The 13,775-nt window shown below is 41.5% G+C and overlaps 1 protein-coding gene across 3 annotated transcripts in view; it reads right to left on the bottom strand.

Annotated features, from left to right (window-relative positions):
* The window catches only part of LOC116942664 (serine/threonine-protein kinase Sgk2-like), a 38,585-nt gene that overhangs the window by 18,106 nt on the left and 6,704 nt on the right, over positions 1 to 13,775 (bottom strand). The window contains exons 2-5 of one of the 3 annotated variants that reach the window (XM_032954852.2): positions 12,201 to 12,312; positions 9,709 to 9,792; positions 8,040 to 8,112; positions 1,218 to 1,293 (exon numbers count right to left, since the gene is read on the bottom strand). In XM_032954852.2, coding sequence (XP_032810743.1) covers positions 1,218 to 1,293; positions 8,040 to 8,112; positions 9,709 to 9,792; positions 12,201 to 12,290 — 323 coding nt within the window. In that variant the 5' untranslated portion in view covers positions 12,291 to 12,312. Of the gene's footprint in view, positions 1 to 1,217; positions 1,294 to 4,213; positions 6,855 to 8,039; positions 8,113 to 9,708; positions 9,793 to 12,200; positions 12,314 to 13,775 lie in introns of those variants that run through there. The other 2 variants (XM_032954854.2, XM_032954853.2) reach the window with 2 other exon arrangements.

Below are 13,775 nucleotides of genomic sequence, written 5' to 3'. Positions count from 1 at the left end.
TGATGAACTCAGAAATCTGAGTTAAATGCCTGGTCACACCTAACATCAGTGGAGAGTGACTTCTGAACCGGTTCTGGACCCTGCCCCCCCTCTTTATCAACACGCACTGACCAGCGTGGTGAAGTATGGTCAAAAAGCCCCCATAACCGAAACGACATGCAGCAGTGGATTGACAAAGGGCTGTAAACAATTTGTTTTACATTATATTATTAGACAGTGTAAAATAAACCCCACATATATATACTACACACCCACACACTATACAAATGCCCAATTTAGCCTTATAGACCGTTAGGACTACTTGAAATTGGGTCCATCTTTTTGAAACACCCTGTATTAAGGCTGACACGACGCTTCAACGGGTGGTGTGGCCAGAACCACCCCGGCCACCTTTGTCTCCACTGCGCGTATGTTCACGTACCACACCAGGTACTCGTTTCAAGCCGAGTTGGCGTAGAGGCGACCCAGGACATCAGTATCCCATTGATGTTATCCGCGGTTACGGATTTCATTCAGGTCGCAAGGTTCATTCTAGTGTGCTAACCATTGCAGCACCAGTCCGCCCACCACCCACACACACGCGTAATGTCACCTGCGTCTATACTGTAGTGAATGTTCTACTGTACTCACAATAAGCAAACCGCACTGTGCAATCAATGAAATAATCGGAACTTATGTTTAGCAATGATTTTTAATAGCTTCGGTGACTTATTAAATAATTATTGGACCGAGTAGCCTCTGCCATGCAAGCATGTGGATTTGGCTGATACGGGTGTGGGTATGTGGCCCTAGCCAACATTCATTGGGCTGCGTGTCACATTCAGTTGACACAACAATCTTTAACGTCACCCAAGTCCCAACGCGCGGATAATGTGCTGTATAAACAGACCTCTTTATTTATATGAAATACTGAGGCATTTAAAAGCGTTTTTTCTTTCTTTAAATCTGCTAACACAATTTTAGCCTGATTGTGGTATCTATCGCCTTCACGGCATAAGATGCAGAATCAATATTCGTTTTTGATCTCTCCTGCACCGTGTTCACTGGGTCCAAGAACTACAAACGCGTAATGATACTACGATGAGAAACAACTATCAGATATAATGCATCTTGTGATAAAATTGCATGTACAGTAATGAGACGTAAACTCAAGATGTGAGATTATACAACAAAAACCATACAAATTGCCTGTTAAACCACACACGCATGCTACTTACTTTTGGCACATGCCGGGGTTTGACACCACTTTTTGCGTGAAGTCATTTAAACCAGTTTTCCGGTGTTTAAGAAAAGCTGAAGTAAAAAAAAGAACACGCAATACATAATAACACACATATCCTCCACTGGTCGACTTTGAGCACCATCACTGCCACCTAAGTATAATGCCCTGAATACTGTATTTTGTTTGTCATGCGATGATGAAGTCAATGGTTGAGACTATCAACTAACTACACTTCATACATTTTTATTTAAAGCTTTCGTGACTGCAGGGATTAATATTCTTGGTTCTTTCGGTAAAGTCACGTAGAAGGGAAACAATAAAATAATACAATAAAATTATCATGACGTTTCGACTGCAACACAAGCAATCATCAGGTGTGAAAACCACCACTTTTTAATTTTCTTGTTGTGGTTTTCACACTTGATGATGATTGCTTGTGTTGCAGTCGAAACGTCGTGAGAATTTTATTGTTTTATATTTTTATTATTTTATTGTTTCCCTTCTACGTGGTGACTTTACCGAAAGAACCAAGAATACACTTCATAACGTCGTTTATTTATGGGTGGCAATGCAGGATCTCAGTGTCTGTCCGTCCTGCGCGTGACACAACTCAACATATGCCCACCCGTCCGCGTGACGTCACTCCACGTGGGCCCCCTCCTCATTAATATTCATGAATGGGTGGATTTTTACACGAACGCAGAGGAAGGTCGAGCTGAATTCAATAATTAATTACGCAAAGTCGCTTCAAAATATGACGACGTTTCTTTGCAGAGAGTGATGGTAAAATATAAATCTACGCAGCACAGTGTTACATCCGTGCGTGGCGTCACTGCAAACGAGGCCCCGCCCCTTCATTAATATTCATGCCCGCGTGGAAATTTACACGAACGCACGAGGTCGCGCACTCCACATGCCGCACCCCTCCCCTCATTAATAATCATGAGCGGGTGACGTCACTCCACATGCCGCACCCCTCCACAATAACCATGAGGGGTGACGTCACTCCACATGGGGCAACTCCCCCCCCTGCATTAATAATCATGAGCGGGTGACGTCACTCTACATGCCGCACCCCTCCACAATAACCATGAGGGTGACGTCACTCTACATGCCGCACCCCTCCACAATAACCATGAGGGGGTGACGTCACTCTACATGGGGCAACTCCCCCCCCCTGCATTAATAATCATGAGGGGGTGACGTCACTCTACATGCCGCACCCCTCCACAATAACCTTGAGGGGGGTGACGTCACTCTACATGCCGCACCCCTCCACAATAACCTTGAGGGGGTGACGTCACTCTACATGCAGCACCCCTCCACAATAACCATGAGGGGATTAATAATTATGAGCTAAACAATTTTGCTATTTAATATTCCAGATTTACTGCAATATACACCCGTCCTTGGACGGGCATAAAAGCTAGTGAAAAAAAAATCACGTTTTAAATGTGTTTGCTATGAATTTAGTTTATGAGTTAATGCTTTAAGAGTTTTGACATCCAGAGATCGCAAGTACATGAAACAGTCAATACATCCATTATATAATACGACTGCAGTTCTACAGACACATGTATTCAAAGTAAAGCAGAATTAGCTACATAATTAACGTCACATATATAATGTGGTTTGTTTTGTCATAATACATGTATTTAGTTTTTGCCCTCTCCCATGACAGGTTTTCTCCGTGTACTGTATTTCTATAAATAAATGTTCACTCGCAAAAATACACAAAAACACCAAACATGTCCAAAGCAGGACGATCCTGATAAAGAGGTTTTAAACTAAATAAAACGTTCTTAAGATAACAGAGCAGTTACTGTAGATCTCTATTTTAGAAAAGTCACATTAGCCAATGTGACTTTTCATAAATAGATGCGGTTTGTTTTCACGATTTTTTTTAATGTCGTACGCATGCTCATTAATGTCGGAATTAAATTCGCTTAAAATCATTAAAAAAAACCATGATGTGTGTTGTTTACTGTCAAATTGAGTGCGAGTTACGCGATAATAATTGTTTTACCATGGAGCCTCATCATGATCACAATCATCAGCCGTGACCTATCCACTGCTGACGCGAGCCCTCGTGATCTCACAAATGCAACAATCTAGCTAGTTTCTGATCTCGTCTCTTCAACTCCACGGTCGTTGTACTCTAGGGCATGCTCTGTCGTCCGCCTCGACCACCAACCGGCATCCCTTCAAGGAATGCGTCCTGCCCAAGCCAATTTGATTCATTCAAAGTTTTTCACAGCCACAGAAGATAGTAAAAAGGTACAACGTTAGTTGCAGCAACGTTAGAATATGATTTCCAAGGGAAAACAATGGATTGGAGAAATAAAGGTATAAGCGTAAACGGAGAAAACATTCACGATATTAACAAGATTTGCTGATGAGATGGTCACTTTAACAACCAATTGCGATGAACTACGGGAATTAATTAAATAGCTTCATAAATATTACTTAAAAGTTGGGCTCGTGATTAATGCGAGTCAAAGCAATGTCATGAACAGCAAATTGTATAAACAGTTGACGATATCTGTAGAGCTAGGGCAGCCATAGAACGTGACCAAGATCCACATGATTTAGAAGATATCTTTTTTGGGTCAGATCGCGAAAGTAAAATGTGTGTCGTAAACCCTCCTCCACCCAACACAGCAAACATGAAATAAAGAGGTGGGCGACAGGAGGTTGCAGTGGTCTTGGAAAAGTGAATTTGATTATTAAAAACAATATACCAAAGTGCAAACAAAAAATTAAATATGAATCCATGCACATTGCCTGCTATGACGTAAGGATTAGAAACATGGACATTAAAAAAGAAAATTTTAAGAAAGGCTGCAAATGGGCAAAAAGTATGGAGAGAGAGAGAGAGATGCATTCTTAGAATTAGAGGAACACAGTTAGTTAGATACACCATATTAACTGTTCAGAGCGCTTACAAATCGTAGCCGTATATCGGTACATATTTGGAATTGTCATACATACCAACAAGCACTGTGGCAACTGCTCTCATTTTGGTGCACGATCGACGTTTAGTTGGTTCATTCTTGACGGCCATGTTTTAGCAATGGCAGAGAAAGGGTGGCGGTAGTTCTATCTTATATATTCGGCTCAAAAAAACTTCTTAAACATATTAAATTATAGACGAAATTATGAAGCCCCTTGCTTGCACAAGATGTCTTGGTATTTTGGTTTATTCAGGATGTTTGATTCGTCTACGTTTGATCGTTGCACGGTGACACGCAAGTCGCTGTTGTGAACTAAATGTGGCTAAGTATCCACTAGGAATTATTGCCTAACAGCAATATGAAATAATTTGCTTGAACGCAATCCAACACTACCAATCGGAAGAAAAAAAATCAGGTGTCACAGCAAAAGTAAAGCTGCTTTTGAAAAGAATGAGAACATCAACCTTTAAATATTACTTAAAAAGGCCATGCCGGTTTTTTTTAAATATATAATGGACGCAACTACTGGATGAGACGCTACAATTGTATGACTTTTTGTGCAGCACAACGTCTCCTTTAGTAGACCTGTGATGGGTGGCACGGGCGTGGTGGTGTATGTCGTTAAACACGGATGCCTTGTTTTATTTTGAAGCACATTCCTCTCGTGCATTCCTTTATCCATTTTTGTCTTCATACAATGTCCTCCTGGACATGGTTATGACAATTACCCCCTCCCCGATTATCACGGTTGGCTACGTACTGTAAGAAATAAGTTCAACGTTTATACATTTTTAAGTAATTTTATTAATCTCCCTCAATGATCAAATGCTCTAGATCAGAAATAGATTTTTTGAAATAGCTTATATTTAATCGTCACATTTTTTGTGAAACAAAATTTTGCATAAAAAAAACATTATTTCAATCTAAATTGTGCTAGAAGCATCTGAACATATCGTGAAGTAGTTTTTATTTATATTTTTATCTTTCATTGCAGCTGGCCACTCGGTGGATTAGACACTTTGGCCTTTGTTCAGCAACCATGATTAAAACATAAATCTGGGTCATTGCTTTAAACAGCAGAGCCACACGATTTATTGCGGAAACTCAGAGCTAAAAATACATTAAAAACCTTTAATGGTCTATATGTAGGCTGCACTTTCTTTAACTGTGAAGAGTGAGGGCCTTTCTTTGTACAGTTCTGCTGAATAAATGCGTAGCAATTTCACAAATAAATCCTTCGGTGTTGGAATGATATGACTTAAGTGAAGAATTGTTTTTAATGACAAACATTGTTTTTCATATGGGTCATTAGCGATTGACCTGCACGTGCCAACTCATTCCACGCGAGAGCTTGGTTTAATCTCAGGCTTCTATTCGTTTTTTTTTAAACCCAAGTACTCTGTAGGGATACTGTGTTTATGGAACGATTAGCATACTGGACTTGTATCCAGAGGTCATCGGTTGAGGTTTCCCGGCGCATAAGTTCAAGCAATGGGCCACGTTCCTTAAATTTCCCCGCCACTGTCAACCAAGCAGTATAAATGAATACACCAGAGTATGTTGAAAGGCAGATCGCGTGTGGTGGGGTAGAGTGTGGGTCCTCTAACCTATTCCAAGATCTCTGGCCAACGTGGAAAAGTAGGAAAAACACATTCTTTAAGGACTTTCTAGAGTTCCCTTTAGTGGAGGCCTATGCGTCAACAGTAATGTGTTTACGTAATTCCAGGGCTGCATCTTTAACTTCACTCATTATTGCGATATTGTCATTATCATTGACTTTTAGAGCCACCCAGCCATACTGGAACGATATGATGTACACCCCCTACTGCAGTTGGTACAGCCTAACTGGCTCGCACCTGCTTCAACAACATAATATTACCAAGTCGTGCTTGTGTGTAAATGCATAAATGACAAGGTCCTTGACCCCTGGGTTAAGAACTATATTAATGTGAATAATACCCTATGTCAGGTGAAATGCAGGTTCGGTGTACGATTCACAATGTGTTGACATGACCTTTAAAAAAAAAACTTGTTTGTGGGTATCACTGTGCAGGTTAGAATATCATTCTTCGTTGTACTCTCTTGCTACACTGCATTCAGTTTTTAAAACATCACCTTCAAATTACCCTTGCACGTGACGGACAACCATGGCCCATATTTGCAGTGTCTGCAGCTGTCCCCACTAAGCACAAGGAGGAGCAGAGCAATATTGTCCCATGGAAGATTAAGTGAGATGCACACAGTTTATAAATATATAATGAATGCAGTGTCCAACGCGGTCCAATTACCCCAGGAAGCAGAAATGCCTGTTGCCTATGGGCAGATGGGATTCATAACAAGGTGGGTGATACTAGACCCAAAATATCATCCCTGCTTAGGGCACATAATGACCTTCATACATACAGTGAGGGAAAAAAGTATTTGATCCCCTGCTGACTTTGTACGTTTGCTCACTGACAAAGAAATGATCAGTCTATAATTTTAATGGTAGGTTTATTTGAACAGTGAGAGACAGAATAACAACAAAATCCAGAAAAACGCATGTCAAAAATGTTATAAATTGATTTGCATTTTAATGAGGGAAATAAGTATTTGACCCCTCTGCAAAACATGACTTAGTACTTGGTGGCAAAACCCTTGTTGGCAATCACAGAGGTCAAACGTTTCTTGTGGTTGGCCACTAGGATTGCACACATCTCAGGAGGGATTTTGTCCCTCTCCTCTTTGCAGATCTTCTCCAAGTCATTGAGGTTTCGAGGCTGACGTTTGGCAACTCGAACCTTCAGCTCCCTCCACAGATTTTCTATGGGATTAAGGTCTGGAGACTGGCTAGGCCACTCCAGGACCTTAATGTGCTTCTTCTTGAGCCACTCCTTTGTTGCCTTGGCCGTGTGTTTTGGGTGAATGTGATGCTGGAATACGCATCCACGACCCGTTTTCAGTTCCCTGGCTGAGGGAAGGAGGTTCTCACCCAAGATTTGACGGTACATGCCCCCGTCCATCGTCTCTTTGATGCGGTGAAGTTTTCCTGTCCCCTTAGCAGAAAAACACCCCCAAAGCATAATGTTTCCACCTCCATGTCTGACGGTGGGGATGGTGTTCTTGGGGTCATAGGCAGCATTCCTCCTCCTCCAAACACGGCGATATGAGTTGATGCCAAAGAGCTCCATTTTGGTCTCATCTGACCACAACACTTTCACCCAGTTGTCCTCTGAATCATTCAGATGTTCATTGGCAAACTTCAGACGGGCATGTATATGTGCTTTCTTGAGCAGGGGAACCTTGCGGGCGCTGCAGGATTTCAGTTCTTCACGGCGTATTGTGTTACCAATTGTTTTCTTGGTGACTATGGTCCCAGCTGCCTTGAGATCATTGACAAGATCCTCCCGTGTAGTTCTGGGCTGATTCCTCACCGTTCTCATGATCATTGCAACTCCACGAGGTGAGATCTTGCATGATTGATTGATTGCTTCTGTGGACAGGTGTCTTTTATACAGGTAACAAGCTGAGATTAGGAGCACTCCCTTTAAAAGTGTGCTCCTAATCTCAGCTCGTTACCTGTATAAAAGACACCTGGGAGCCAGAAATCTTTCTGATTGAGAGGGGGTCAAATACATATTTCCCTCATGAAAATGTAAATCAATTTATAACATTTTTGACATGCGTTTTTTCTGGATTTTGTTGTTATTCTGTCTCTCACTGTTTAAATAAACCTACCATTAAAATTATAGACTGATCATTTCTTTGTCAATGGGCAAACGTACAAAATCAGCAGGGGATCAAATACTTTTTTTCCCTCACTGTATATGGTGTGCGTGTGTGTCTTTGTCTGCACGAAAAAATAGTGCGCCAAATAATCTCACCGGGATCAAAATGACTGCCAAAATTTCTCCTTGGTGGAAACTTGAGGTGCATCTCCGGGAATGTGTTCTTTAACTGTGCACACATTCAATAGCAACACACCTGTTAGCTATGAAATTGCATGTGTCAACCAAGATTAATACATGCATGCGTGTGTGTAATAGTGCATGTGTCCTTGTTGTTTGACAAAACAACCCCCCAACTCCTCATGGCACCAGACGGTAACGCTGTGGTGTACTGTCAAAAATGCTATTTGGGGAAAGGCTGATGTTAACCAACTGGTTACACTCACGTTATATTCAGATCCACAACAGTATCAGATGTGGGCTCTGAACCCAAGTGAGCGGCTGGTAAACCCCTCATGTACAGGTAATTCAAATAAATTGGGAGGCCCCATGGGAGCGGGCATTCATGGCGTCTAATGACCAAACCCCATTTGGCATGGGCAGAGGACGAAAACGCCCTCTGGGGAGCCTCAAGAAACAAAAGATAATTGCTATAGCTCGCCACATGTAAAGTCTTAATGTTCACTGGGGAGGAGAGCCTTCCATTTCTCTGTTGGGACCTGGACTAGTACCACCTGGACCTCTGTGGAATAGAGGCGTTTCAGCCAACTGGTTTTGGCTCTTGTCACCATGAGGAGTTGACCAGTCACTCAACTTTGGGCAGGATAACATGAAAAAAAGAGTGGCGAGTGGCTCTTATTTGAATAAATAATGAATGAAGGGAGCCTCTGAGCTTGCCAGTGGTGTGTGGGTGGCTGTGACTCCCGGGGCTTTTGTGGGCTTTCTTTTTCATCACCAGGAGGTGAGAATGGTGGCGGTGGCTCTCTATGGTCCCACAGAAGATGGACATCTGTGGAGGGATGCAGGCAAGGCTGATGAGTCAGATGCCGTATATAACCTACTCTCTTAGATGTTGGCCAAAGTTGCCCTTTAGGACAGTAATATTATTAGGTGATTTATTGCCTGAGCGGGTCATGAACCTAGCACTTGGGCAGGGGTGATTTGAAGGCATTGGCCAAATCAGCTCAATAAGAAAGTTAGTAGGCTCACTATGGGGGTAGGAGTTGACCTAGGACCCCATTCAAACCTAGAAGTATTTTTTCAGGTAGCAATGTCACCGACGCTTAATGGAGAATGGCAGTTAGTATGAGTGGTGCTTTTTTTTATTCATTTCAAGCAGTTAACCCATAACACCGGGGCCTGTGACTTCCTGCCAGTGAGTGTACGATGCTCCATTCATATGGCTTCAAAGAGCACCTAGCCTGGCACAAGCACTGTGGTGATGTCACTACCACTGAGTGGAAAATAGCTGGTATATGTGCGTGCATTGGAAGTTATGTAAAAGTATTTAGCATAATGTTATTGCACTAACAGGCAGTGACCTTTGGCAAACTCCTCTGTGAAGCATGACGCCATTGGTAAAGATTATGTGCACTTGCCTTGCACCTCTTCTAGGTTGACTTAGCCCAAATCAAGTTAACCATCTAGTATGTTTTAAATCAGTCCTGGGGAAGGCAAAGGAAGTGGATGATGTGTATTTTTAAACACACCATCTCCTTGGGTGCCACGATAGCTTTAACAGGTTCCTGCTAACCAGCTTTGGCTCCACGTGAGCCTGTGTATGATGTGTGCCCATGTGAGTGTGTGGACGGTTACGGATACTCACACTCTGGTACAGCTTGTAAAACTCGGCATAGCGACCCAACACAAACCAGGACTTGCCCTCGTTTGACACTACCACTTTATAGACCTGAAAAACACCCAGTCAAGCTGTTGTTAAATTATTATTATTGGTATCACTAACATTACTATTACCATCAATAATCATCAGCGTGGAAGAGTAGACCAAAATAACCTTTACAGAGGCTCTCTAGAGCTCCCTCTGGCGGAGGATGCTCGACCAGCAGTGGCATGAGCGAGTAATTGAAGAACTGCACCTTTACCTAACCTTATTCGTAAATTTCACTTTTTCATCACTCATTCAAGACTGATACAGGTAAAGTGCCCTATAAAATAATATTCAGACCATTTGATTAAACACGGTTCAGAGCGTTACGATGCTGGCCACCTCAATTTTTAATTGGGATGTGAGTACTCCCCCAACGCGGCAGAAAAAAACAAAAGCATCAACATTTACAACACATACGTGAAATGGGTTATTTAAAAAAAATCTAATCATCAACACTGCAAGCTTAGGTCATCGGTTACATTGGGCAATATGAGGGTATTATTAGGTGTAAATTGCTGACTGGACCACGTTATTCATTACATGTTACTTTTAGGAAAGGCTTTCTGATTAAAACAATGTTTTCCATTCCTTACTTTACAGATATTCTGAACGTTTCAAAAATGTATAAATGCAGTATGTTTGTATGCTGTGAATTATATAAAATTATATAATTATACATTGTACCAACCAACATATTACGTGTTTGCACGTAAAATAATAATAGGGTACACGCACGCTACAGGAAATCAATAGGGTTTTGTGATGTTAACAGTCACACCCAACCTAGCATTAAGCTTATTTTGAAGCCATAACCCAGGGGCATAACGTAAAATAGCTTAAGTGCCTCGATGTTATAGGCTGCTACAGTTTATTAAAAAAAACTAATAAGTCTGTGTGTACATTTAATCACCCATTCACAAAACCTATTGACCTCCCCTCGTGTCCACAGTGAGTTACAAGGAAAGGGACTAAAATAATATAGAAACAAAACAATCTTCGGAGAGTCCAGGATTTTTAAGAAAACAGCCACGAATTTTACATTATTTTGGTAACATCTCAGCACTTGTCTAATTAGCGTTGCGAATAGATTAAATTATGATGATGGACGAGCATTTAAGTGTTTTGCTTGCACATAAGTGTTGACTGAATGCTTAATTACAATAAAGGCTTTGTTCAGTTTGTCGAGACACTGGTCCTCATTTGTCAGGATCGATACAATGAAGGTCTGTTCCACGGGTCAAAGAAAATAAGTCTCAGAGGGGCAATTTAAAGATTCATAATGAGTTTGGTTATTTATTTGTGAAGTAAATAGGGCACTTCAGTGGTTTTGGCAGGAATGTTCCCAGAATTAATTGCATGTCAATCTTGTTACGGCTGTTAAGAAAAAGAGTTGATTTCAGCATGACGTGGGCATAACAACATTCATTGGCCAAACAGGATTGATAATTAACTCAGGGGACATTACAATCCAAATTTATACTTCATGTACAACTATTTACATCCATGTGTCAAGACAAACTTCTGAGATAAACTCGTATACATTAATGCAATGTCGTAACAATATACAGTGGATAATCTAGAAGCGTTCCAAGTGGTGGTGGTGGTACCAAAATATAACGCTATTTAAATAAGACTCTGCGTTTAATCAAATAACACATTCAATAAATTTTCTCCGCTCTTGGATCCATCAATTGGTAATGTACAGTAATAATAGTAACAACAGAACATAGTGCAGCATTGATTTGCTTATTAAAGAAAAAGTGAGGCTTGAAACTTTACCGGGAGGGTCCAATTATAAAATTCATACCTCAGTACTTTTGCAGTTTTCCCCAGAAAAGGCAACGACCTGTACTGCTTCATTCATGAACCCGGGTTTCATTCCGGTGGGTGTCTCACACTCGTCGAGTCTCATTCCCTATGCGATCCAAGAACCCAGGCTCCGAGTTGTTAGATTGTAGGTGCTCGCCACCGTACACGGCTTACAAGCACCGCTAGTTCAGTGTTCTAAAAGGTTTGCATGCTCAGTGGCGAGATGTTAACTACCTCGCGTGGTATATAGGATTTTGTGGGTTCCATCCCGTCCCTGACGCCTGTATATTTAGAATCAACATGCGTTTATAGTATTTAGCTGCTAAAAAAATTCAACATAAGCCAACACATTGAGCTATCATTTGTGGCCAGGTCGCTCAACTGAAAAAGAGCTATGTAGCTTTGTGGACCTTACCTGATGAAATTAAAAAAAAAATTGTTCAGAAGTAATAGTTTAAATAGAAATGCTCTCCGTGATCGTTTGAACAAAGAAGCGGCGGTGCTGCTGCTATGCGGGCGATTACAGTGTGAATTTAATACGTAGGCTTTCGTGACCAATATAATTAACATTAATAACGTTTTTTTTGGTTTAGATCACGTAAATATATTATTATGAGTACCGTATGGTGAGCTCGCTTCTCCCAGATGTCCAGGCTGTCGCTGACACTCGCGGATGGATGGGAAGTCTCAAAGTGGTTGCAGTCTCCCATCAGGCCGAGTTTACACGTCGTCCTGGATTGTACGTGCATGCAAAAAAGACAAAGAGACAAAGATCCACTTGTAGCATTTCCAGACCGGCGCAGTGAGCGCCGTTAGCGGGCACCTATGAAGACCGGCGCGATGTCGCCCTGTAGAGGTAAGAATCATGCTGGGCACGGTGCTGGCCACTTATGGTAATTCTTAACACACCAGATACTCATTTGAGGCTAAATTGACAATGGGGAGGCCCAGAACTGGTTCAGATATCCGCCACTGGCTGATAATCTGAAGATTAATCATGCAGTGCACTAACCACTACACTACCGATTCCCACATGACAAGGACACAAGACAAAGATCCCCCATGTAGCCTTGACAGACTTTTGGGGCAAGTGCTGTGGGTAGCTAGCACCACGCTCGGCTGCCTTTGTCTCCCCAGTGGTGATGTTTACACACCGCACCAGGTACCTATTTGAGGCTGAGTCGCGCCTAGGGGAAGACTAGGACCGGTTCAGATAATTGTCACAGGTGATGGCCGTGAGCAGGAATCGAACTCGGGTTGCTGGGTTCATGGTCTGCCAATCCCCACACAAGGACACACAGACACATGCACGCCCACACACAACACATAACTAAGTTATTCATTCTCCGGGGCTTGATGCCAATAACACAATTGGACAGTTGGGATATAGGTAATTTGTGTAGAAAAAACAATATACATTCATCAATAAAGGTTATTGTACCTCAAGGAATATGCGATGATGATGTTAAATAAACGAATATTGTCTGCAGTGAATGTGAATCCAGTGATTGAGAAAAATGTGAGCCGAATAAGGCAAAAGGTTAAACAATACACGCAAAGGAAAACACACATCTGTAGGGAGTTTGTATGGGAGAGCTGTTATGCGTAATGACTACAGGCACAATTGTGGCAACAGGATCACGGGGCTATAATGTACCAATGATTTATAATGAGCACACAATCCGCTATAAAGTTGTCACGTTCATTTACCACTGCGCTGCCAACACAACGGAGTTCACTACGCAGTCACAAGTCATGAATGACTATTCTTAGTTTTTTCGGTAAAGTCACGCTGAAGGGAAACAACAAAATAATGAAATATATATAAAACAATACAAAAAATTCTCACGACGTTTCGACCATAACTCAAACGGTCGTCTTCAGACGTTTCGACCATAACTCAAACGGTCGAAACGTCGTGAGAATTTTTTTTATTGTTTTATACATATTTTATTATTTTGTTGTTTCCCTTCAACGTGACTTTACCGAAAAAAACTAAGAATATGAATTACTGCAGTCACGAAAGCTTTAAATCAAAATTCATGAATTACTATTATTGTGTTTCTGGAATATAACTTCACTTATTAATGGTTGTTATGTTACAAACGTTGAAACCTTTTGGAATTAATTATATCTTTGTAATGGGAACAATACAGGTCGAGTGTTGACGTTTTTGTCGTCGTTTAAGATTACTT

Source organism: Petromyzon marinus, chromosome 15 (assembly GCF_048934315.1).
Source record: "Petromyzon marinus isolate PM22_M1 ecotype Great Lakes invasive population chromosome 15, UKy_Petmar_22M1.pri1.0, whole genome shotgun sequence".
NCBI classification, from domain to species: domain Eukaryota; kingdom Metazoa; phylum Chordata; class Hyperoartia; order Petromyzontiformes; family Petromyzontidae; genus Petromyzon; species Petromyzon marinus.
Note: the sequence above shows the minus strand (reverse complement) of the source record. Positions and strands in the feature narration are given on the sequence as shown.